General features: G+C 36.9%; 1 protein-coding gene across 2 annotated transcripts in view; it reads left to right on the top strand.

Moving 5' to 3' along the window:
- The window catches only part of CWF19L2 (CWF19 like cell cycle control factor 2), a 64,469-nt gene that overhangs the window by 20,716 nt on the left and 17,355 nt on the right, over positions 1 to 26,398 (top strand). Inside the window, exons 9-14 of one of the 2 annotated variants that reach the window (XM_036427055.2) lie at positions 4,807 to 4,903; positions 7,241 to 7,324; positions 13,064 to 13,180; positions 14,794 to 14,931; positions 22,802 to 23,014; positions 25,544 to 25,660. In XM_036427055.2, coding sequence (XP_036282948.1) covers positions 4,807 to 4,903; positions 7,241 to 7,324; positions 13,064 to 13,180; positions 14,794 to 14,931; positions 22,802 to 23,014; positions 25,544 to 25,660 — 766 coding nt within the window. The remainder of the gene's footprint in view (positions 1 to 4,806; positions 4,904 to 7,240; positions 7,325 to 13,063; positions 13,181 to 14,793; positions 14,932 to 22,801; positions 23,015 to 25,543; positions 25,661 to 26,398) is intronic. The other variant, XM_036427056.2, reaches the window with a different exon arrangement.

Raw genomic sequence — 26,398 nt, 5'->3', positions numbered from 1 at the left:
GTTTTAATACGAATGTTAGAGTTTTCAGAGAGAAATATAGGTAAGATAGCAGTGGTATCTGTAATAATTAGGGAAATAGGTATTTAGTGGTTTTATTATTCTTATACATATTATGCTTACATATAGGGCTGTGTTAGTAGAATAGGAAACCTAGGTAGAGTGTAATCAGACGTAGGAAAACTTGATTTAGCATAGTGGTAGGCTTGTAGGAGATAACCATAAATAGAAAAATGAATATCCAAGGATAGTGACTTAATTATACTCGAATAATCATCAAAATATGTTTTAAAATACCACCAAATGAATGTGACACTGAAGGAAGAGGTTTTAGGCAATAACAGAATTCAGTGTTGGCAGTAGTAGGTTTAAGCATTGTGATCAGGGTCATAAGTGGTAAATCATTTTTGTTAATGGCTCCATCTGAAGCTGTGGGTTTAAAGCACAGTGTTGCTTTAGTGGGAGTAAGCTGGCAGAATCTGGACTGATGGGAGGCCAGTCAGATGGCTCTGGTTCAAGTCAGAGCTTTGCTCCCAGGAACCAAAGGAGGAATCTAGCTGTGCTGACTTTATTAACGTGGCAGGGATAGAGAATGTCGAAGGTTGTGTGCGTGTGGAATTGTCCAGGCTTTACTCCAGGTTCTCAAGAGGCTAGACTACTCCAGTTTGCAGTTGCTAAGAGGTACATAAATGCGAAGATACTTACAAGTATAGGTAGTTAACTGCTATAGTATTTATGTAAAAGGAGGAGTGATTGACTCTTTTGGGATAAGCTTAGGAGGATTAGTCCCAGAAGGTTATGTAGGGAAAGGTAGTGAGTTCTTGAAGGAAAACCCCTTAGGCAGTAAGTGGGGAAGGGCAACCAGCATGGGGGTGGGAGGGTGGGGAACATATGGACAGAGATGGTGTGGTATAGTTCAGGATTTGCAAATAGTATTTTGAGGGTGGATGCAGTAGCTCCCTACTCTTTCTAGTCTTTGCATCTTTAAATCCTGTTAGAATGCTTAGCACATATTGGCCTCTCTATTGAATGAGAGGAAAACGGTTATAATGGCTCCTGAAGCATGTTTATGAATTGGGCAGTATCCTATAGTGATAGGGAAGAAGTATCTCTCAGATTTGGATTTTAGAAGGTTAGTTTGGGAAATGGAACAGATTTAAGGCTGATACTCTGGTGAGGAGGCTGTGGCTGAGAGACAAGCGGTCATGAACCAGAGGAGTGATTGGAGGAGCGGAGGAGCTCGACTCGGGGATTAAGCTTTTCGTTCTGTGGCCCCTTGAAAGGATTTGGTTACGTATCTGCACCAGCTGTAGACATTCTTTGTTAAGCTGTTCTTGAAAGGACTTCACATTGGATTTGAAGCATGATGGACTAGGAACTGATTGGAGGGTTCCTCTTTGACTCAGTATTTGGCTTTCATTGGCAAAGGGAATTAACCATTCTTGAGCACCAGTTTAAGTGCTGTGTTTGGACTGTTTGTTTCTTTTACTCAGTCAAACTTGAAAAAAAAAAAAAATCTGGCCTGAAGGGTAGGTTATTTTTGTATCCGAGATGTCCTTTGGAACTTAAATTAGATAAATTTACAATTTTTCCCCTGCTGTTATATTTCTGTAATCATATTACTGCAATCACCATAATGTATACATTATTACATTTAGTTCCAATTATGTGAAGGTAAATATTAATCATTTTCTCAATCGATAGCCTCTGAGAGGTTAAGACACATGCCTGATCATAAAGCTAGTAAATGGCAGAATCCATGTAAATCTGACTGCAGAACTTCTTTTCTCATAGTACTAAGAGGGATTTCCCATTTCTTGAAAGGATGATGGTGCAAGATAACGATTAGTGTTATAAAGAAAAAGCTTTTAGTGCTTCACAAAAAGCTTGTATTAGGAACTCTTAGAATTTAGTCACCTGTGTTTAGGTACTTATACTTCTATTTTGACCCATATCTATTAGTAGGCATGAATATCTTCACATTTGATATAGTTTATTAACATCCTAAAATCTTTGTCTTCAAAAGGAGATGGACAGATGGATGTCTTTTGGCCTTCATTCTTCTGGTCTTATCAAACTTAAACTTGTTTGCAGGATGGCTTATTTTTGAAATAACTGAACTCATTAAAAAGTCCTATATATACCATGTCTATATTATGTGAGCATCTACTGGATTAACAGAAAGGATTAGAGAAATATTGGGAGAAACCACTCCCTTACTCATTTTATTTTTTCTCCATTTTTAAATTTTCTCAGTTGGCTAGTATTGAGATGAAAATTAGTGAACTAGAATATAACTTTGTAGGGGGAAAACAAAACAAAATACCTAGTCAGGTACTTAAATACTTTGCAATGAATAAAGGCAGGAAAAAGAAGGAAAAATATTCAGGAAGTTTCTCATGAAGGTAGGCAGTTACAGCAGAAACTGGAGCAAGCTGACGTCATGGGGGAATAGTTACACCGATACTCTTTAGAAAGGGCATGACTGTTGTCATTTAATTTGTTTTCTATTACACACACATGCAAAAATTTCAAATTTCATAAAGGCCAGCAATAGTAAATTTTCAAAGCAGAGAATTTTGGAAAATTAATTGAATGGGAAAGAGTACAAGTTGAGAAAAGTGTTTATAAGAAAGTCAAAAATGTTATTGAAATATGATTGGGTTGCTTGAAATGCAAATAAATTACATTCACAATACAAAAGAAATGACATGTACCTCAGAATTTAATTTAAAAAAGTGATTGAAAACCTTTTTCCGTACAAAAAGAGTACAACTAATAATACAAACAGTACCTCAATCCACAGAAGCATATAAAAAGTGATAAAGTTCTCCTGCTTAGACAATATAGTGCACCTGCTGTTTGTCTTAATTGCTTTTTGAAATGTAGACTGAAAGAACTTCAGGGGAACAAAAATACGTCATTTTCTAATGTTGCTTTATGTGAAGTATTTTAGATTTCTTAGTCTAAGCACCAGAGTATTGCCTTTCCTTTCACCACTATGAGAAGAAATGGCTCACACAGAATTTCTGCAGGGATTATACCTTTAAAAGAACACAAAACCTCAAGTGTTGTCAATTATAATATTTTATTTTTTGCTCCAAAGGAATAATTTTTGGAGCAAATATGGTTGTTAAGTCAAGTTTTAACTTGGAGGTATTTTCTACTACTTGTTCAGAGTGTATGTTGAAGATTCAGGTTAATTTCAGTAGAGTATGATGAAATCTAGGAATTTGGGAAAACTAGTAATGCTCTTTATATTTGAGATTTATGACAGAAATTTTTCTGCTTTTTCAATTTGTTATCACAGCCCTTGGAGGGTTTTTAAAAACAACTTTACTGAGGTATAATTGACATATATACTATAAAGTGTACAATTTGGTGAGTTTTGAAATATGTATATTCTAATGAAACCATCATTCTAAAAGGTTTCTTGGTACCCTTTTATAATCCCTTTCTCCCTATACATCCCAACCCCCTTAGCCAACCATTTATCTTCTTTCTTTCATTAAAGACTTGTTTGCATTTTCTGAAGTCTTATACACATGGTATCATATGTCATGCACTCTTAGTTCTGTTTTTTGTTGTTGTTGTTGTTTTGTTTTGTTTTACATATTTTTATTGATTTCAGAGAGGGAAGGATAGGGAGAGAAATGGAAATATCAGTGATGAGAGATATTATGAATTTTATTGATGCAGATTATTTTTGCATTTCTATAAATATTGTTGAGCTTTGTTTGGTAACCTGGTTAAGTTAATTGGAAACAGTTTGATTCTTGTTTTAACAGTTGTGAGGTGAGCCCAATGCATCATATTCTAGGGCTTATTTTCCACCAATGAAGCAAAACCCTTCTCTTAATACTTGACCTTGTGCTTTGTGAATTGTGAGTTTTTCCTACTCTGGCTAGCGTGACCAGGCATTGTTCCTCTAACCCTTTTGGATGATTCTTTTCTTGGCTGTGAGCTTCTAGCTGAATACTTCAGGGGAACTCCCTACAGCTCTCTCTTTAGCTGCTTAGGACTTCTTATACTCTTAGCTATGTATCCTTTATTGAGGAGTTAGACTCTTCCTGGGCTTACCCTTCCTGCATTATAGTTCAAATCTTTCTTAAGGTAGTAAGCCCGGGCAACAGCATATGCCAGGAATCTGACATTGGCTTGAAATTTCTCTTTCTTCTGTGAAGCTTCCTTAGTATAATTTCATACATAATATTATTTGCAAATTAGTTTAGGTTGTGTGACTAGTTCTGGGTTAACTTTGCAAAAGAGTACATTATCATTGTTTTTATTCTTTCAGTGAGTTAAATGTGTCATGTGCTTGGGTTATTAATAATATCACATTGAATGAAAAGTTTCTTCAGATGTGTAGGATTACGGCCTGATTCTAGTGTTTGTATTAATTTTTGTTTGTTTCCTTGTTTTAGAATGAGTATGGGAATAACAAATAATGAAGAATAGTTGACTTCTATATTATTTTACATCATTGTTAGTGGGACTTAGTTCAGTTATTATTATAACTGCCATAGGCTGTCATGGCAGTGTAATACAGAACCTTAAACCATTGTTTGCCAACCTTTCAGACTTCATGGACCACCAGTAGTCCGCGGACCACCTGTTGGCAACCACTGCCTTAAACTATTCATTTTTGGTGTGACATTACATTTATATATGTATGTGTGTGTGTGTGTACATGGTGACATACTGGTTGAAACTTTGGTGAGGTCAATTAAAGTAACATTTGAGTCTTGATGCTGTTATTTGCAGTGTACTTAATATGTCATATGTTCTAAATATGCCCTGTTCAAACAGAAGCCACTTCGAGGATGAGTCCGTCCACATCCTGAGTGTTGATGAGAAGAACAAGTTGGGAGCCAAGATTATTAAGGCAGAGATGATGGGAAATATGGTAAGACTTATATGTGGTTCTTTTGGAGAACAGTAATTAAATATTTAATTTCTGATGAATAATTTTGGAATTTTCCTTAACAATGTGGACATAGCACATTTTGAGGGTAATTGCTGCCTATTGATTCTTTTTTTTTTACTACATTTCATTGATCCCCTACAGAGAGGACGGGAGAGAGTTAGAGAGTTAGAAACATTGATGAGAGAGAAACATTGATCAGCTGCCTCCTGCATGCCCCCTACTGGGGTTGTGCCCACAACCAAGGTATGTACTCTTGACCAGAATTGAACCTGGGACCTTTGAGTCTGCAGGCTGACTCTCTATCCACTGAGCCAAACCAGCGTTGGCATGCTTATTGATTCTTTAAAGAAATTGAACACTTCTAAAAACAGTACTGTTTGTCTACTTCTAAATAAATTACCTACTTTTCTCTGTCAGGTTTCTGAAATTTAAGCTCTTAGGAAACTAAAGGCTTTTTAATTTATTTTCTACTTTGCTATGTACTTTATTTCTTGCATTTCTAACTTACTGAGCTCAGATCTGAGGGAGATAAAGATATTACTGACTTTTCCCTCTTTTTTAGTCATACATTATTAAGGATATGTATTACTTTCTTAATAGTTTTTTACATAGGAACCTAAAATATAAACTCTTCAAGAGGATGGTTAATTAGTTTATTCAAATTTTAAGGCAATGTGCTTACGCCTAATAGTGTTTTAGTTACTCTGTATAGCTTAGCCCATTCAACTCCTGTAATGTTATGATTTAAGACTCATTTACCTCAAGATGGAATAGAAATCGGGGTGATTTGGTAAGAGCTGCATCCATCTATCTATTGATCTATCGACCTATCATCTATATTATATTGCCACATTTCTGTTATACTAATACATGTTATATTGCATATGGCAGATTAGCAAAGTCGGGGAGCTTTTTATGTCTTGACAGAGTAGATTCCCTCACGGTCATATATATGTAATCATCTCAAACACAAATATAGTCTCTGTGGTTATGTATTTCCTTCATATTCCTATCTTCCCTAAAATATGTCGTTGGTATACTATCAGTTCAGCTTCTGTAGTAGAAGTAAATGTGGCCAAACAAGACACATATTTTTATTCAGTTGTATGTCTGATAAAAGGCATATCTTATGTGTGCTGCTTTCCCACTTTGAATCTGGTCCTTGGTAACACTGAACTTCAACTCAGAAGTTTACCAGAAATTGAAAAGAGACAAACCAATAATAATAATAGCAAAAAAATAAAGGTTGAGTTCTGAAAGCACAAAGAATCAGTTAAAATAATGAAGGAGAGGTCACCAAGTTAGGAGGTTAACATGCTAAAGGTATTGTTCCTGTGTTTATGGAACAACTGCAGCAGAGTTTTATTTTTTGCTTGTCGTATGTTTTTATTTCTTTGTGATTTATTGCTTTGTATGTCAGCTATCTATATATATAAAAGTCTAAGCTGCCATTATGACTGAACGACTGGAATGACTGGTTGACCAGTCGCTGTGATGCGCACTGGCCACCAGGGAGCAGACACTCCATGCAGGAGCTCCCCCCTGGTGGTCAGTGCACTCCCATAGCCAACGTCTGCGGTCCTCTGCCTGGCCAGCCAGCTCCCCCATTGGCTCCGATCAGGGGGGCCAGCCGGCCGACCTCCCACGGCCCTTCCCCCTGGCCAGCCAACCTCCCATGATCCCACCCCTTTGCCCCTGATAGGTCTTGATCGGGAAGGGGGGGGGGGTGGCTGACCAACCTCCGGGGATCCCTTTCCCAAGCCAGCTGGCCCCCCTGTAGGCCTCGATTGCTGGCCACACTGAGGGATCCCACCCATGCTCAAATTCATGCACCGGGCCTTTAGTTTTTTATAAATTCCTATATACTTCTTAGAGTAAAAATAAATATATTCAGAGTTTTTATCTAAATTACTTATCAACAATAAAGTAATATTTTAAGTCATGTAATGTCTCCCTTCTTACAAACAGCTGAGAGTTTAAGGATTGGAAGTTGATAATATCTAAGGAACCATAAAAATGTCATTCTTGAAGTTATGTATTTCCTTTATCTTCTCATCTTCCCTAAAATATATGTTTTTATAATTATTCATTTTCAAAGCATAAATAAGTGCTGTAGGTATTTGAGAAGCTTGTCACTGAGATTGATTTGTTTAGAAGAAATGTACTGGGCTATGGTTTGGTAACTGTGTTTTTGTTGATGGCTACATGGCTGTTTACTATGTTGTTTTTCTTTCTGTTGTATACATTTGAAATATGACATAATGAGAGATTTAACTATATATTCACATGTATTTTTTCTTGTTTTTCTGTTTGAAGGAATTAGCTGAGCAACTTAAAGCCCAACTTGAAAAGGCAAATAAATTCAAAGAAACTATATCATCAAAAAAATCTGGGATAGAGGTAAGTATTAAAGGTTAGGTTTGTAGGTATATGATTACTTTGTATAATACTATTTGGCAGTGGTAATATCTTATATAATAAAGAGGTCATATCCAAATTAACCCTCATGCCATCACAAGATGGCTGCACCTACAGTGGAGTCGTTGTTTCCATAATGAGCTATCAGCAGGGACCTGAGGCTGCATGGTGCTGGGGTGGGGCAGGGTGGGGGACCTCAGGCTGTACCTCCTGCCTAGTGGGGCTTGATAGGGGACCTCAAGGCGCATGCTCCCCACCCCAGTGGTTGGCCTGGTCACCTCAAGGCGTGCCCTTCGCCCCAGGCCCTGGGAACTGAGGCTTCACCCCTCGCCCAGCCGGGCTTGATGGGGGACCTGAAGCTGCGCCCCCCGGCTGGCTGAGGATCTGAGGTTGTGCCCACTGCCCGGTGGGTTTGATGGTGGTGGGGCCAGCCAGGTCTGGGTCTCATGCGATTTTGAGGCGTGTGCGGGTGGGTAGGGACTTGCCTCTGGTTCCCGGTGCGCCCCAGATCCTGACAGGAGGAAGATTTTCATATATTAGGTCTAGTAATAATTAATGTCGTTTTCTAATACTTTTTTAAATCAAATTTATTTAAACAATACAACAAAATTTAATCAACAATATAGTTGCCGTTGTTTTCTACTACTTGTGCCCAACGCTCAGGAAGCATTTTAATCCCTCTGTTGTAAAATTCTTGTGATTTTGATGCAAAAAATTCGGTCAATGCATTTTTGAGGCATTCTTCATTATTAAATTTTTTTCTGAGAAGAAAGTTTTGCAAAGAACGAAACAAATGGTAATCGGAAGGGGCAATATCAGGAGAATATGCAGGTTGAGGGAGAACTTCCCATTCCAACTGGCGCAGTTTTTCAGCAGTGATTCTTGCAGTATGCGGTCGTGCTTTAGCGTGGTGAAGAATTACGCCCTTCCGATTAATCAGCGCAGATTCTTTTTCTCTTAAAGCTTGGGCTAACCTTTCCAATTGGGCACTATACACTGCACTTGTAATGGTTTGGTTAGATGGTAAAAGTTCATAATGAAGAATTCCTTTAAAATTCCACCAAACACACAACATCACTTTTTTCGCATGCAAGTCAGGTTTTGGCGTGGGCTGCGGAGCCTCATTTTTGTCCAACCATTGAGGCCGCCTTTTCAAATTAACATACAGCACCCATTCTTCATCTCCGGTAACAATTTGCTCTAAAAACGGCAAACGGTTTTGACGAGAGAGGAGCGAACTGCAAATTGTGACTCTTTGATTACGGTTGTTGTCGGTCAACTCATGAGGAACCCATTTTCCAAACTTTTGGACTTTGCCAAGTGCACGCAATTGATTGGAAATTGTTTTTTGTGAACAATTTAAAGTTGTCGCAAGCTCTTGTTGGGTAATTTGAGGATTTTGCACCAAAAGAGCTTGAAGAGCTTCTTGATCAAAATTGGACACACAGCCTAGACCACTCTAGTCATCTAACGAAAAATTTCCCTCGCGAAATTTCTCAAACCAACACTGGCATTTTCTGGCGCTAACTGCATCTTGACCAAGAGCACTACAGATGTTTTTTGCAGCCTCACTTGCTTTTCTTCCTAATTGGAACTCGTAAAGCATGCAGTGCTGAATATGCTCTTTATCCGCCATCTTCTTAGCCCTAGTTTTGCAACAAAAACCAAACCAAACACAAACTTTTCAAGCAAAACTTGTTAATTGTACTTCACACGTTCTGTAGATACCACGTGTTTGAAGGTTATGTCAATACAAGTCAACGCCAAGCAAGATTTTAAACGAATGTTAAAAAACGACATTAATTATTACTAGACCCGATACATTTTACTAATTTTCTTTCATCTCTGACACTTCTATTATAGAGAAAGAGCGAATAGCAATATTAAAATATTTCCTGTAATTAATTGCCTTTTAATGTGTATGAATTACACCCAAGCCACTAGTTTTAATATAAACTGTATCTCTGTGTCTGTGTTTCGTGCGTGTGTGTGTGTGTGTGTGCGCGCGCATATGCTTGTTTGCTTGTTTTTAAAATTTATTTTCATATGAATTGCCTTTCATTCCACTAGTGTGCCTGATAGACAAAAGGCTAGGCAAAGGATACCTGGTTTTATGGTGGACTCTGTCATTTACTTACTGACTGATTTTGTGCAAGTCAGACTGGTTTTTAAGTTCTTCCCCTACAGTGTGAGAGACATAAGTTTGGTGTCCATTTTATGTAAAACAAATTATTTTGTTCCATGATTCATTCATCCAGCTATTGGTGAACAAAACAGATAAAAACACCTGCCTGCATGTAGTTTCATGCGGATAGGGAGAGAGACAATAAACAATAAAAATAATAAGTTAGTATATAGAAAGTTATACATCCCAGGGAACATTAGTGGGGATCTTGAGTACCTAGTGTGCTGACTAAGCTTGGGGTATACAGACTTAAGTTCATTTGAAAAGTGACATCCAGACAGACTTAAGTGAAGAGTGAATCTCTGTGTTTGAGTGAAGAACATTTTGGGCATAAGGAATTTTTAAAGGTCCAAAGGTGGTAATGTGTCTGATGTGTAGGAAGAACAGCGGGGAGACCAGTATTGTTGGAGTTAAATGAATGAGAGTGAAGTAGGATATCTAAATCAGAGGGACTATGGGAGGCCAGTTCATGTTAAACTTGAAAGTCAGAGTAAGTAAATGACCTTTTATTCTAGGTGAAATGAAAGCTCTTTAGGGTTTTGAGCAAATAATATATTTTGACAGGGCCAACTTGGCTTCTTTGTTAAAAATAAATGGAAGGAGAATAAGGGCAGAAATTGGATCTAGTTACACTTCTGCAATAATACACATAAATTATACTGTCTTTGACCAAGATAGTAGCTGAGAAGGTTGCTAGAGGTGATAAGATTTTTGCATATGTGTAAATGTTTTCTGTATATATTTTGAAAGGAGAGCTGAAAGGATTTATGATGCATTTGGTGGAAGGGGGAGTATGAGATAAAGAGAGAAGGCACAATGGACTCTACAGTTTTTAGTCTGAGCAGCTGGAAGAACACAGTGGCCATTATTTGAAATGTGGAAGAAAAGAGGATTAGAAGTTCTATTTTTGATTTATGAGTTTAGATATCTTTTAATGTGCAACAAGTAAAAATGTCAAATGGGCAGGTGAATATATGTAGTTGGGAGAAGCCTAGGCTTGAAATAGAAATTATGTAATTACTAGAGGTCTGGTGCACGAAATTTATGCACAGGGGGTGGGGGGGAGTTCCCCCAGCCCGGCCTGCACCCTCACATTCCAGGAGTCCTTGGGGGATGTCCACGTGGCTTAGGCCCGATGCTCCCAGGGATCAGGACTAAGCCTGCGCTCAGACATCCCTGTCACATTCCAGGGCTCTCTCAGTCCAGGACCCCTTCTCTCAACCAGAAGCCAGGCTTGCTGCTCCTTAGTCCTGCGCCCCCTACACTTGGCAGGGGAGATTGAGGGCTGGGCGGGTCAGGGGAGGGGCTGTGGGAGGTTGAGGCACAGCAGTTGCATCCTATCCTGCCTCTGTGGAGGCTCCAGGACTGCGTCACCCCCTCTCCCATCACCTCTGCCGAAGGGGCGGTGCTGGGACCAGGACTGTGCCGCTGCCTCTCCTGTGGCCTCTGCGGAAGCAGGGGCACCAGGACCACCACGGCAGGCCTGGCAGCGTAGGCTCACTGGCTCCACTCCCCGCCCACTGGTCCTTCAGGAAGGTTGTTCCGTCATCCAGTCTAATTAGCATATTCTTTGTTATTTATGATATTAACTTCTATCAGGAAAAATTATCTTGGTTTGTTTTTGATTAGGAAAAATACCTGGTACCTTTGGGAGCATAATCAATCTGTCTGAGGCAGATAATTCCAATTCCCATGCATTTGTTTACTCCCCACTGTTTTTTCACACGGTGCCAGGTGCTGCAGATAACCAGGTAGTATATTGCTTGGTCTTTGGCCTAGAAAAGTTGCAGAGACATGCAATTGTAAACAGATAATTACTTAAAAGACTTATGTTCTAGCAATATAAGCATGCCTAAATTTATTTAGGAAGTAAAATGTACAATAAGTTAACAAAAAGTACAATACTATGAAGAACTAGAGAAAAAGTGAATTTGAAGAGGGTCTTAGTATTTGAATTTGAAGGCCTATTTGTACTAATAATAGAGGAATATTCAAATTGTCCGGGATGCTGTCACAGTAACGACCAAACAGCAAGGCCAGCAAGGGTGGGCTGGTTAGTGAGGTACAACCAAATAACTGAGTGTAGGCTGTGTGGGGCGACCAGATTGGCAAGAGGGTTAGTGAGGGACAACCAAAAGACTAAACAGCAGGCTTCATGGGCTGACCAGGCCAGCAGGGGGGTTAATGAGGGACAACCAAATGACTGAACAGCAGGCTGTATGGGCCAGGCTAGCAGGGAGGCCAGTGAGGGGCAATCAGGCTGGCAAAGAGGGGCAGTTCGGGGTGACCAGGCCAGCAGGGGGGCAATTGGAGGCAACCAGGCTGGCAGGGGGGCAATAAGGGGTCGCCAGGCTAGAGGGGGGGGGGACAGTTTGGGGCGACCAGGACAGCAGAGAGGGCATTTGGGGGCAACGAGGCTGACGGGGGGTTGGAGGGGCCGGGATCAGGCAGGCAGGAGCCAGTGGTCTCAGATTATGAGAGGGATGTCCAATTGCTGGTCCCGGATTGGAGAAGGTGCAGACTGGGCTGAGGGACCCTCCTACCCCCCGTGCATGAATCTTGTACGCTGGGCCTCTAGTAAACCATATTAAGGTGCTTGGCCTTTATTCCATTATCTAGTACAGTGTTTGCCAGAACTGTGGTGCAGGATCAGATGTTTTGTGATTTTTAAATTTTCAAGTTCATCGTGGTCTGTTTTGTCAAACAAAATTTTAGAAAACAAAGATATAAAATATATGTCCACATTTTATTTATATTAAACCAACATAAGATTACTCTTTAAGATTGTTGTAAAGATTTTAAACATTCATTTTTGTGTTTAATTCTTTCTGGCTGGTAATTCTCAGATTGGCACTGGTCAGTGGACCACACTTTGAGTGGTCTTGATTTCCTTGGTGATACGGGGTCTTTGCAGGGTTTTTAACAAAAATGGCATATTTATATTTGTGTTCAACATGACTTTTTTTGATGGTATAAGTGATAATTAGGTTTCAGGCTAGAAGGCTGGAAGCCAAGGAACCCTGGAATCATCCTCATTGAATAGTAGCTTGAAATGGAACGGGAAGTGAAATTGACTTTTTTTATATCGATAATTCATGTAGAGAATAAGTCTGTCAAAAGGTTATAAGCTTGTAGGCAGGGTCTGTATTTCTTTAGTTACTACATAAAGTAAATACTTTTAAAAAATGAATGAATGGGTCAGAGAGGTAAGGCAGAACCAGGAAAATAAAGTTTAAAACTGCCATTTCTTAATATTGTCTAGATGAAAACTTTATTTGAAGTTCACTTCTATGATTATTTAAAAAAAAACACACAATAAAATAAACTTTGGATATTTTCCCCCACCTTTTTCCTATATAGATTATGGTCATTTTACCTTATAGTGGGCAATGAAAGTCCAGGAGACTTAAGATAATCCATAATATTATGTGAAAACTAAAATCATTTTTATACTTTTATATCCTTGTTGTTATTAAATATAAACATTCAACACTCTTTGCAATAATTTTGAAAGTTATCTCTAAATTTTCCCGTAGAATGAAGACCAGCAAGAAGTGATTCTTGTCAGAACAGATCAGTCTGGGAGAGTTTGGCCTGTGAACACACCAGAGAGACCTCTGGACTCTAAAGGAGGAAGAAGGAAGAGACAGATGGTATGTACCAGATACTTTTTAAAATTCAGAGTTTCTTTTTTCCCCTTGGGGCTTTCTTTGCATCAGACTATGTACTTCAAAATATTTTATGAAATTTCACTGTATAATGCAAATATTAGAAGGCAATAAATTGTTATTACTCTTATTCTTACTTAAATCCCTTTACCCTTTATAAAATGGAATCTAATTCAACTACAGTTTTCAAATAACTGCTGAGCATTGACTGTTTAAGGCAATTTTAACTTTAGTGTACATTGCTTTGACTTTGTTTCTGGCTTCTTTTTATATACTTACCCTAGCTTTTAGGGAAAACCTTGGTCTCTCAGACCTGTTATCTGTATTAGCTAATTTGAGACTTGGTGGTAGGATATCCATGTACAGTAATGTATTAATTAGTTGCTGTGATCCTTTATAAACCTAATTTTCTTTTCCAACTTTCACCTTTAGCAATTAGTTTTTATTACTACATTGAGGCGCTTGAGATGCCAAAAGCAATGTATCTGGTTTTCCCAAACTAGGTTTTTTGTTTTAAATTTGTAAGATTATACAATACAAGTGGTGAGAGGTCCACAGAAGATTAGTTCATTCAGAATTTTTCTGTCAGGTGTTTATATTTGCTTGTTGAGTGCCTATGTTGCTAGAGATAGTAATGGACTCATTCAGCAAATAGGCCTGGAATATCTAATGAAATGTGAGGCCTAGGGGTTTGCAGGGGTATGTGGCAGGAGAATCATCAAGGTCTGAATTATATTGAAATGGCTAGGGGTTCACAGATACATTGCCAGATATCATCAAGGGCTCTTTTTTAGTTGCCTGCTACCAGGCAATCTAGGAATAGAAATAAATAGGGTGGACATACTCATTCAGGACTGAGGTTCGCTTTTTGGGTACAATGAAAGGATATCAGAGCCAGAAATTAAGGCTCTGGAGCTAGAGAGTGACTGAAGTCATGGATATGAGATTTAAGCTGGTGAAGACAGGAATAGTTGGGGGAAAATACTGGAAATGTGTTCCAAGATTTCAAAGAAGTTTAAGAGCAGGTTTTATTTGTATAAGGGAATGTGAAACTAATATCGGGGAGAGAGATTTTGGAGAAAATGAATATCACTTTTATTTTTCACATGTAAGTATAGAAACAAATGATAGGAAAAACTCAGGATTGATTCAGATAAGAATCAGAATACCAGCTTGTTTCTGATAGAGCTGTTTGAAGTGGGTTTGCTAATACTTCACCTCTGTTTTAAATATGCTTACTGGAAATCTGGGTAACAGCAGGCTTTCCTTCACAGGGTAGGGAGTTGCTACTACAGGGAGGAGAAGAGCAGAGAGGAGAGAAGGGATAAAACAATTCTGCCTTTTTCCTCAAACTCAGAAATCAGAGAAGCTCATGCCTCCATTCCTAGGGAAGAGGAAAGGAAAGGGGCCGAAAAGTATAGATTATTTTTCTAATGGAAATTCTTCCACATGGAGGCAAATAGACTAGGGATTAACTGAAAGGAAAGATTATGGGACAGTGGGATTTGTACATTTAATATCAGATTTATAGGTAATTCATTAAAATACTTGAGAAACTCATATTTTCACTAAGTTAATAATGTTTATTTTTGTCATAGGCTTCAACCCATGAGGAAAAAGAAAGGGTCAGATACTTCCATGATGATGATAATTTAAGTCTAAACGATTTAGTCAAGAATGAGAAAATGGGAACAGCAGAAAATCAGAACAGACTTTTTATGAGGATGGCATCTAAGGTAAGATATATTCCTAGGATACCTTTGAATTTTGAGAAGCTGGTTACTCAGTAATGATCTGTATTTTAGGCAGAGCTGGTTCTTTCTCATCTTGACTTATTTCATACATTAAAACCTGTGTCAGACATATTAGGGACATGCATTTTGGAATTGATTTGATTGGGAAATATATATTTAGGATTTAGTTTGTTTTTAATTAATAAACTCTGATTTAGTTTTTTAATATATTCCTTGGAAATTTTAGTTATATATTTGATCTACCATTGTAAGGGAAAGCTTTAGGCCAGAATTTTAAGTTGATAGTGTGCAGCTTCCTCCAATAGTGTACTGTTCCTCCAGTTCTTCATAATTATGCCTAGAGGAGTATATTTGGTGTAATATATTATAGATTATAGAGAAGACATCTTGGAATAATCTTGTCTGTCTATATGAAAATTTTATATTTACATGAAAATGTATATTTATACATAATTATGGGTAGTAGGATAAATTTTTGTTTCAAGTAGTGTTTTCTTGTTGCAGTTTCTTCTATTGTATTATAATAATTACCAAACACTACCATTAAAATTCTCATATAAAAGGGAAGCATAACCCTGGCTGGGTTTTTCAATTGGTTGGAGCACCGTCCCATACACCAAAACATTTCTGGTTTGATTTACAGCCAGGGCACATGCTTCGGTTGTGGGTTCACTCCCCATGTCAGGGTGGGTATGGGAGGAAACCCATTGTTGTTTCTCTATCACATCAATATTTTTTCTCTCTCTCTCTTCCTCTCTCTTAAAAAAATTTAGTAAAAACATATTCTCTGGTAAGGATTAAAAAATAGAGAAATATTCAAACTTAGCTCTATAACAGGCTTTGATCCCACTGAAAAAATTCAGTTCACTGCCTATATTTGCAATTAAAGTTTTATTGTAATACAACTATGCACATTTGTTTATACGTAGTCTGTGTTTGTTTACACTATATAATGGCCAGGTTGAATAACTGTGACAGAGACTTTAATAGCAGACAAAGCTGATAATATTTACTATCTGGTCCTTTACAGAAAAATTTGCTCATCTCTGTTTTCTGATACCTGTGCTTGCTTTGTGAAGTTTGAACTTACTTTGTGAAGTGTGAAGTTTGTAGAAATTTGAACTAGGTATTTAAAGGACATGGGAGAGACTTTGTACTGTACCTTTTCAGACTTTAAAAAAAAAAAAAAAGATTGAACATATTACCTGGTAAAAAAAAAAAAAGTAACTTAATGAAAACTAGACTGAGTGTGTACTGTATGTGTCTGTGGGAGGGAGTAAAGCAAACTTGGGTTTAAATAGAAATGGTCATTCTTTCCATTACCAAGAATTATGTGGGATCTTACAGTTAGCCAGGAGGATAATTTTCTATTTATTTTGGAGAAAGTCCTAGATATCGTTTAGGATCTGGAAATTCAATGTGTAAAGAAAGATATCATAAAACTAAAGAATATTCAGTTCTAGAAAGGGACTTGCTTAATCTTTCACAAAATTTCCCTGAGGGTGAAACTAAAACTCTGAGGTAATGAAATGGCTTATGCAAAGCTAAGTAACTTTTCCAAGTTCCCATAACTAATGATCTGCAAAAGCCGGCACCATAAGCCTCAACTATTAACTCCATGGTCAACTTTTTTTCATTAAACAGTACTGCCTTTCAAGTGACTCAGGTTAATAAATGGTTGTTGATTGTTGCCTAACTCTAATTGTTTTTGTACAATTTCCATGTGTCATTTGTTGGTATTTGGAGTAAAAGTGGTATGTGCTTTGCTCTTTCTTAAAATACATTCTACTGACTCCAACATTCTTTAAATATAAACTCTTCCATTTAAAATCTAAGACGTCAGTGTTTCCGTGGCAACGTAAACTTGGGCACATCTTTGTGAGATCTATATACATCTTTCCTCGTTAATTTTGTTTGCATTGTGGGCAGTCATTTCATACTTTTTGTACTGATAGTGCGGTAAAAATGGACTGGAGCGGAAGGAAAATGGAAGGTACAAGAAAAGGAAGAGAGACTTAAGTAATTAGGGTATTATCTTAAACTGTGAGAAAACAAGATTTTACTTTCTAATAAAAGATGGCTTGTATTTCTATTGATAGTTTTATTTTTCTGAATTTGTGTCATTTGAGGTTTGATATATTTTCTTATGGAAGTAGTCTTTAAAATTTACAAAGTACATATTTTCATAACCTAAATTCTTTATTTTTTCATTTTCAATTAATTAAAATAATAACAAATCTTGAGAAATTAAGTGACACATCTTTCTTGAAAGCATGATTACACAAAAGTAAGGAATATCAAAATTGTCATCTTTCGTTGCTTCAATTATCTTATAACCATTCTATTCTCAGAATTTGAGGGGTTGGAATTAGAAGGACAGTTTCAGTTTTGATAAAAAAATTTTGAGTAAATCTTATAAAAGTTGAAGTGCTTTTGTAAGAATTAGACTACAATTTCTATTTCATTGTGGGCAGTCTTTGTGTAATAATGCAATATTCCTTAATTAGATTTGTTACAAATCATTGTTCTGCATAATGCTAAAAAAGCTTTCAATTTTCATATAATTTTTTAAAAATATGTTTTTATTGAATTTTAGGGAGAGAGATAAAGAGAAACATTGATGAGAGAGAAACATCATCAATTGGTTGCCTCCCGCATGCCTCCTTTTGGGGATTGAGCCTGCAATCCAAGTATGTGCCCTGACTGGGAATTGAACCTGATCTCTTGATTCCTGGATCGACACTCAACCATTGAGCCACACCTGCTTGTCTAATTTTTCTTAGCATCATGTTATTTATTTATTTATTTTTTATAAGATGCCAGTTATAATTCAGATTTTTTTTTACTTAAATATCAGAATAGGAAAACAAATTAGTTTTCATGGTTAGAAGACATATAACATTTTTGTATACTTGGCATTTAACCATTAATTCACCAACATCTTCAGTTTCCAGACTTTAATTTGGAAACTACTAGATTAAACAGAATCCAAGTAATAATATAACTCCCTAATTCACATGGATAGTCATTATAATTAATGAATACAAAAGAACTTTCCTTGCTGTGATAATGTGATCATAATCCTTCTGGGACAGAGTTTCTCAGCTGTGACATTATGGGTATTTTGGGCTGGCTAACTGCTGTGGGAGGACTCTGTCTATTGTAGAATGTTTAGCAGCATCCCTGGCTTCTACCCAATAGTTACCAGTAGCATCCACATCCACCCCATGTTGTGTCGACTAAAAATGTCTCCAGGTATTTCCAGATCCTCCCTCTCCCCCCCCCCCCCCCCCCCCCCCCCGCACACCCCCCCCCCCCCCCCGTTGAGAATACTACTCTAACAGAGAATATTAACTACTGCGTTTTGAAGTCTTGGTATATATCAGACTCTTTATATACATTAATGCTTATAATTATCTGACAGCATTGATATTAATCCCATTTAATAAACAAAAACCGATGCTCAGAGATATTTAATAGTTTGTCTTATCCCTTTCCTGAAACTTGTTCATTTTCTAATTTTTTCCTTTATCAGTAGATGGTGCTGCTGTCTAGCCGATGTCAGAAAGTTAAGATGTTTCAGCGATGCCACTCTTCCCCTCATGTTCCACATCAAATCCATCACCAATCATGTCCTCCCCCTACTCCTAATCACTCTGTTCTCTTCATTCCCGCTGCTACACCAGGTCTATGAAAGGAGCCTGGTAACTGGTTAGCTGGCATTTCTTATCTTTTTCTAGTTCTTTCTTAACTGTACCTCACTACAGGCAGACTCACTGCACCCCCCTCCCCCAATGTATATCTGGTCCTTTGTCCTCTATGTTAAGACATTTCAAATGGCATTTGGTTGCTATAAGGTTAAAGACCAGATCCTTGTTACTGGCCTAACAAGACTTTGAATGATCTGCTCTCTTCCTCTCCAGCCTCATTTGAATCTTGTTTTCTTTGCTTTGCTTCCTCTGTTCCAGCCATGCTGACTTTCACTCAGTTCCTCAAATATGCTCTGTTTTCCGCTGCCACAAAAAACACATTGCACATGCTGTTTCTGCTATACCACCTTCAATCTAGTTGACTCTTTCTATTCATATATATCTCACCTTTATCATTATTCTTTCAGGAAAGCCTTTTTCATCTTTCTGCATATATCATTCCCTCTATTAGGATCTCAAATTACCATCATCGCTCTAACTCGATTTTTCTACTGTGCAACCCTTTAGTAAGTCTGTCTTCCCACTGCTGTGTGGTTTCTGTATTTTTGGGACTATGTCTGCTTTTGCTTACCATTGTGACTTAGCTATCCATTAGAGTCCTTAGCATATAAGAGCATTAAATAAATATTTGCTGCCCAGAATCACATACCTGAGACTTGAAGTCAAAGACAAAATTTCCCTTTTCACTACTATACTAACTTGCATAGAAAATTAAGATATTTTCTGTTTTTCTCAATACTGCTTGTTGTTTTGATTTTGCAACAATATTACTTTAAAAACAAGCACAATCTTTTATCTCTTAGCATTGTTGACCTTTTAATTCTCAAACGTTTCCACATTTCTATAACTTTCAACGTGGTTATAACACTGAACTGCTGAGAAAAAGTTATTCAGGTTTTATGGTCATAGAGATAGATGATAGGACAACTTTCCTGGAATGTGTGATTGATTTATAGTACACAGAATCAAGAATTGATATATATGCTTTTAAATTTCAAAATTAGTGATGATATTTTGGGGAGCTCAAAAGCTTAATAGCCTGATAAGAATATCTTATACAATAAAAGTCCAGCAACTGAAATGGCAGAACAATCAGAATGACCATGGCCCCTCACTCTGGCAGGCCGCCCCCCCCCCCCCCCAATTGAGCAATTAGGAGCGATCAGGAAGGCAGGCAGAGGTGATCAGGCAGGCAAGCAGAGGGATTAGGGGCAATCAGGCAGGAAGGCGAGCTGTTAGGAGCATCCGGCAGTCAAACAGAGTGGTTGGATCTAATCTCTAAGACAGTGAGTGGTTCTCAACCTTTCTAATGCCGAGACCCTTTAATATATAGATATATAGTTCCTCATGTTGTGGTGACCCCCAACCATAAAATTACTTTCGTTGCTACTTTATAACTATAATATTGCTATTGTTATGAATCATAATGTAAATATCTGTGTTTTCTGGTGGTCTTAGGCTACCCTGCTAGCGGTTCTCAACCTGTGGATTGTGACCCACAGGTTGAGAACCGCTACTGTAGAGCCTAAGACCATCGGAAAACCTATGTTTGGTTCCTCTCTCTATCCATTAATAGCCGTGTGACTGTTTGTTACTTAGTCTCTCTCAGGTTCAGCTTTGTATGACAATACAAAGGAGGATGATAAATTCTCTGTTGCAGGGATATTTGGATGGGCGAGTACTCATAGTTTTTATTAATACCTAGCATATAGTTGCTCATTGTTATGAAAAATATCAGAACTGCAGTATGTTATGGTTGAGATATAGTCTGAAGTTAAAATAATAATTTGTAAGTTAGGGCAGTTCACATAAATAGGTAAACCTGAAAGAACAAAGAGACATACAAGGATTAATATGGAGAAAAAAAGATAAAAATAAATTCCTGGTATGGACAAGAAAGCTAATGTTCTCTGGGAAATACCTAACTGATAATTGTTTTACCTGATTCTCTCAATGACATTTTAGAAATTTTCTCCTGTTTATATTGTTTCATTTTCCCTTGTTTTTAAGGTAGAATTTGACATCATTGATTTGAGGCCTTCTTTTGTTTTCTAATATAGATGTTTAGTGCTTTAATTGTCCCTGGGAATCCCACTTTAGCAATGTTCCATATATTCTCATATGTGGTTTTTTTTTTTTTTTTTTTTTCCAGTTTAAAATACTTTCTAGTTTTCTTTTTGTTGTTCTTGTTGATCAACGGGCTATTTGGAAGTATGTTATTTGGTGTCCAAATATCCAATAGTTGGCATTTTTCCAAAAATCTTTATGTTACAAATTCTAATTTAATTCCATTGTGTTTAGTGTACATAATTTATGTTACTTGAATCCTTTTAAATTTATTGAGACTGTGTTACAGCCAAGAATGTCATCAGTCTTGGTAAATGTTCTTTGTGCACTTGAATGTGTATCCTGCTGATGTTGGATAGAATTTCTATCAATGTCAGGTTTATAGTTTATTCAAGTTGTAGTTTATTTAAGTCTTCAATATACTTAGTGATTTTCTACTTGTTCTATTAAATTTTTTGAAACAGTGGTGTTTAAATTTCTAATCTATAGTTATGGATTTTTCTATTTCTCCTGCAGTTCTATCAAATTTTGCTTCATATATTTTGAAACTGTTAATAGGTTCATGCACTTCAGGATTATTGTGTCCTCTTGATGGTCTGACTCTTTTATCACCATGAAATGCCCTTTATCCTGTTTGCTTTGAAATCTACTTTCTCTGATATGACTAGAGCCACTTCAGCTTTCTTCAAATCTTTTTTTTTTTTTTTTTTTTAAGATACGTTTTTATTGATTTCAGAGGGAGGAAAGGAGTAGGAGAGATAGAAACATCAGTGATGAGAATCATTGATCAGCTGTCTCCTGCACTCCCCCTACTGGGGATATAGCCTGAAACCCGGGCTTGTGCTTTGACAGGGAATGGAATGGTGACCTCCAGGTTCATGGGTTGACACTCAGTCACTGAACCACACTGACCAGGCTCATATTTTTAAAAATACCTGCTGAGTTCCTTGCAATTGCTTTGTAGTTGATAAAAGGTGGTTCTCTTTTTGGTACTTAGTAGACTAAGTAGAACTTAGAACTGAGTGTAAGGGAAGTAAAACCACAAGTTAATGAGCAATTATGATACAGTGTGGTCATCATAAGACTGATGGGAGTACATACAGTGCTGGAGTTGCTTAGAAGATCTAGGAAAGTATTAACACGGAGGTGACAAGTACATCTAAGCCTCAGATTGAAATATGAGCAGGAGTACAGTGGCAACATTGGTCACAGAGTGATCCGCCCAAAGCCTGAGCACAGCAGGACTTTGCAGGCTGAAATTAGAGTGGCTAGAGCAGGGAGTTTGTAGGGATGTGATCAGATGTGACTGGAGAGGTGATCAATTCCAGATCACAGAGGTTTGTAATGGTAATGGTGGCTCACTTTTATGATTCCTTACTGTGTGCCAGGCATGTATTGTGAAGATTAAGTGAGGTAAACCTATTAGATAGATAATATTCTTATAACCATTGTAAAATGAGGAAATAAGGCGTAGACAGAGAACAAAGACAGGAAGTAGAATTTTACCAAGGTCTTTCTGACTATAGAGGTCAAGCTTTTAACCTTTATGTCTTTCTGTGTCTATGATTTAGTACGCCAACCCAGAGTTTGAACTTGATTTTGTTCACAGTTCAGAGCTCTTGAAGACTTTTAATCAGGGACATAAGTAAAATTCGATGCTTTTTTGTTAAAAGCATCACCCTTGGTACAGTTTATGTTAGGGGAGATATGGAGAAGATACCTAGAGATATAGTTGAAAAATGTTTTATGTTCTATAATGCTAATTTTATAGTGAAAATGGCTCCTGTGGTTCAGTTTCTTCATTTATTAAATGGAAATGAGAATGGTCCCCTCTTCATAGAAGTGTAAAACACATTCTTAGAATTGCATATAGTAATTACTCAATAAACTTTAGCGATGATGAAGATGATGGATTGACTCTTGAAGGTCAAGTTTAAATTTTAATCATGTTTTCTTTTTCTCCTTTTTTTAAAAAAGTAAGCGTTTTATCATAGAACTTACATAGGACTTAAGTATGCTCCAATACAATAAAATCTTAACTACTACCTTCTACTACTGTTGTTTTGGTTTTTCAGTTTATGGGGAAAACAGATGGAGACTATTATACTCTGGATGACATGTTTGTCTCCAAAGCAGCTGAAAAAGAGCATTTCGGTGAAGAAGCAGAGAACCAGAGGAAAAGAGCTATTGCTGAACACCGGAGTCTTGCTGCACAAATGGAAAGGTGTCTGTATTGTTTTGACAGCTCTCAGTTTCCCAAGCACCTTATTATTGCAATAGGTGTTAAGGTAAGAAATATACAATTTATTGGGAAATGATTTAGTGGTATACGTATAATAGATTTGCCTCTTTCTTCATACTTTTATAAGATTCCTAAGGAATCTGTCTTCTCTTATTCTATGTTTCAGATATTTTTCTTTTCTAGGGACCCATGACCCATGACTTTTAAAATGTTTTTTACAGCGAGTGTAAATATTTAAATAACATGAAGCTTGCATTTTGCATAATTCTTTGTGGAGCCAGATTATGTGAATTCAAATTCTGGCTCTGTCATTATCCCGTGTCTGACCTTATTTTTATGATTGACACTTGATTTTCCAAATTAAAATCCACATAAGAGATCATCTAAAGTAGCTTCTTCTTTGCTTACTTTCTCACAGAACCTATTTATTTCTTTATAGAATATCTCATCATTTGAAGAAGTTTACTGTATTTTGTTTTACTTGTTTATTGAATATCTTCCCCAAGAGTCTAAGTTTCATGAGGATATAGATAATTTGTTCATCATTGTATGCCAAGAATGCCTATTTACAGTAATTTATTTCAATAAATTTAATAATCACTTATTTAGTAGTAACTAATAAGAGTCGCTTATTTCAATAAATATTTGGTGACTTAATTCTTATATTAAGTAAATCATTATCATGTACCTGATATTCACTGACCCTAATTATTCACTGGGGAAAATTGAGACTCATATATTATGGAGCTTATTTTATTAATGAATCACTACTGATACCATTTTTAATTGCGAATATGGTCCTTTCTCAGCAAAGTTTTAAAAATTTGAATTATTTTATTAAAACAAACAATAAATAAATATTGTCTGCCATACAAAATATTTCTAGCTAAAGCCTAACAAAAACCAGAAGATGTGATCAAGGGACTATGCAGAATATTATTGATGCTCCTCAAGAATACCTTTTGCTCACTATTATGCATACTAATTGACCTTTTATTTTAATCCTCACCTGAAGATCTGTTTATTGACTTTAGAGAGAGGAAGAAATGGAGAGAGAGAGAGAGAGAGAGAGAGAGAGAGAGAGAGAAACAGAGAGAGAGAGAGATCAATGTGAGAGAGAAACATTGATCAGTTGCCTCCCATACTAGGAATCAAACTTGCAACCTAGGTATGTGCCTTTCTAATGTATGGGGACCAACTGAGCCACCTGGCTGGGGCCTATTAACGCTTTCTTAAAAAAAAAAAGTTTATAATGGATAAGTAGCTCCAGCTTGTAGCTAATACATGTATGTAAATAAAAGGAACTTAGCCAGAGAGGTATAGCCACTCAGAGGCTATATTTCCGTTCTCTCTTAGTAGAGTGAATTCTCCTTTCTCAGCCAATGAGAGAAAGGCCTGAATTAATAAGTATTAGTTAGACATCTGCTATTACCAGGCCATATATATTGCAAGAATAAAACACACACACACACATGTTTTATTCTTGCAAAATTATACCAAGGTCTTTAAAGCATATACCTTTTTCAGATCATGGATAAAGTGTCTTTCATTCTACCCTTGGGTAAGCTTAATAATCTTTGATGTATACTATTTAAAACTGAGACTTGTGCTATTAATTTCTAATTAATTAAAAGCTATCTTGCCATTTGACTCAGTGATCCCACTTCTAGGAATATATCCTAAGAAACCTAAAACACCAATCATAAAGAATCTATGCACCCTCTATTCATAGCAATGATTTGGAAACAGCCCAAGTGCCCATCAGTAGATGTGTGGATAAAAAAGCTATGTTACATTTATACCAGTGGTCGGCAAACTCATTAATCAACAGAGCCAAATATCAACAGTACAATGATTGAAATTTCTTTTGAGAGCCAATTTTTTTTTAACTTAAACTCCTTCTAATGCCACTTCTTCAAAATAGACTCACCCAGGCTGTGGTATTTTGTGGAAGGGCCATGCTAAAGGGGCCAAAGAGCCGCATGTGGCTCAAGAGCCACAGTTTGCCCACTACAGATTTATACCATTGAATACTATGCAGCAGTAAAAAAAGAGACAGCATGGAGGGACCTGGAGAACATCCTGCTAAGTGAAATAAGCCAGTCTGAGAAAGACAAGTATCACATGATCTCATTCATATGTGGAATCTAATGAACAAAATAAACTGATGAACAAAATAGATCCAGAGACATAGAAGCATAGGACATACTGCAGACTATCAAAGGGAAGGTGGGGGAGTATGGGTCGGTGGGCAGTGATCAATCAAAGAACTTGGATGCATATATGCATAACTCATGCACATAGACAATAGGGGTGAAGACCTGGGGTAGGGAGGTGGGGTGGGCTAGAAGGGGTCAAGTATTATTGTAATACTTTCAACAATAAAGATTTAGTTTAAAAAAAAACATCTTTGTGGCTTTTAAAATATTTTAAAAATATTAAAATATATTGCTTATAGGTAAGTATACTTTATTAAATGTTAGCCGTATTTCCCTAATAAGGGTCTGTTTGTTGCAACTGAGAATAAATAGCAATAACATTTCATGTTTGCAATTCCCCCCCCCCCCCCCCATAGGTTTATTTATGTTTGCCCAACTTTCAATCTCTTACTGAGGGTCACTGCCTGATAGTCCCTCTGCAGCACCACAGAGCCGCTACCTTATTGGATGAAGACATCTGGGAGGAAATTCAGGTCAGCTTGATAATGTCCATTGTCATTGTAGTGCTTATGAACAATTTTTACAAACTCTTCTGATAAATCTCAAGTTTTATACCTTCATCCAATGATTTTTAACTTTCTGAAGTTGTATACATTTATATAGTTGTGCATATCTGTGGATCATGGTATTTCCATCATGATCCCTCATGTACTATATACTTTGGAAGCTTTTTACTTTCTTAAAATTTATTTATTGATTTGAGAGAGAGGGGGGGAGGACGAGACAGAGAGAAAGAAACATTGATTTGTTCTACTTATTGATGCATTCATTAGTTCATTCTTGTATGAGCCCTGACCTGGGATCGAATCTGCAACGTGGTATAGTAAGATGGCACTCTAATCAATTGAGCTACCCAGCCAGGGCCATATTTTGAAAGTTTAAAAAAAATTTTTTTATTTTATTTTAAATTGAGATACAGTGACATATAACATTTTAGTTTCAGGTGTTCAACTGTAAGCTTTTGTCTACTATATAAACTGTGGCAAAGTAATTATTATTTTTACTTTAAAAAAAGTCAGTGTAAGATTTTTAATCTGTGCATTTGTGAAACATGAGATATCATGCTTACCACAGTAAGCTAATAAATTACAGCCAAAAGGAAAGATATTTTTAGATAATGAAAAATAAATTTTGGAAGTTAGATTTTTATATTCAGCAGTTGTTTTATTTTTCCTGTAATGGAAATGACTGTCTCTGCTGTTGTGATTTTT

The sequence above is a fragment of the Pipistrellus kuhlii genome, unplaced genomic scaffold (assembly GCF_014108245.1).
Source record: "Pipistrellus kuhlii isolate mPipKuh1 unplaced genomic scaffold, mPipKuh1.p scaffold_m20_p_9, whole genome shotgun sequence".
Lineage (NCBI taxonomy): Eukaryota > Metazoa > Chordata > Mammalia > Chiroptera > Vespertilionidae > Pipistrellus > Pipistrellus kuhlii.
The sequence above is the reverse complement of the archived record's forward strand: the minus strand, read 5'-3'. Positions and strand labels throughout refer to the sequence as shown.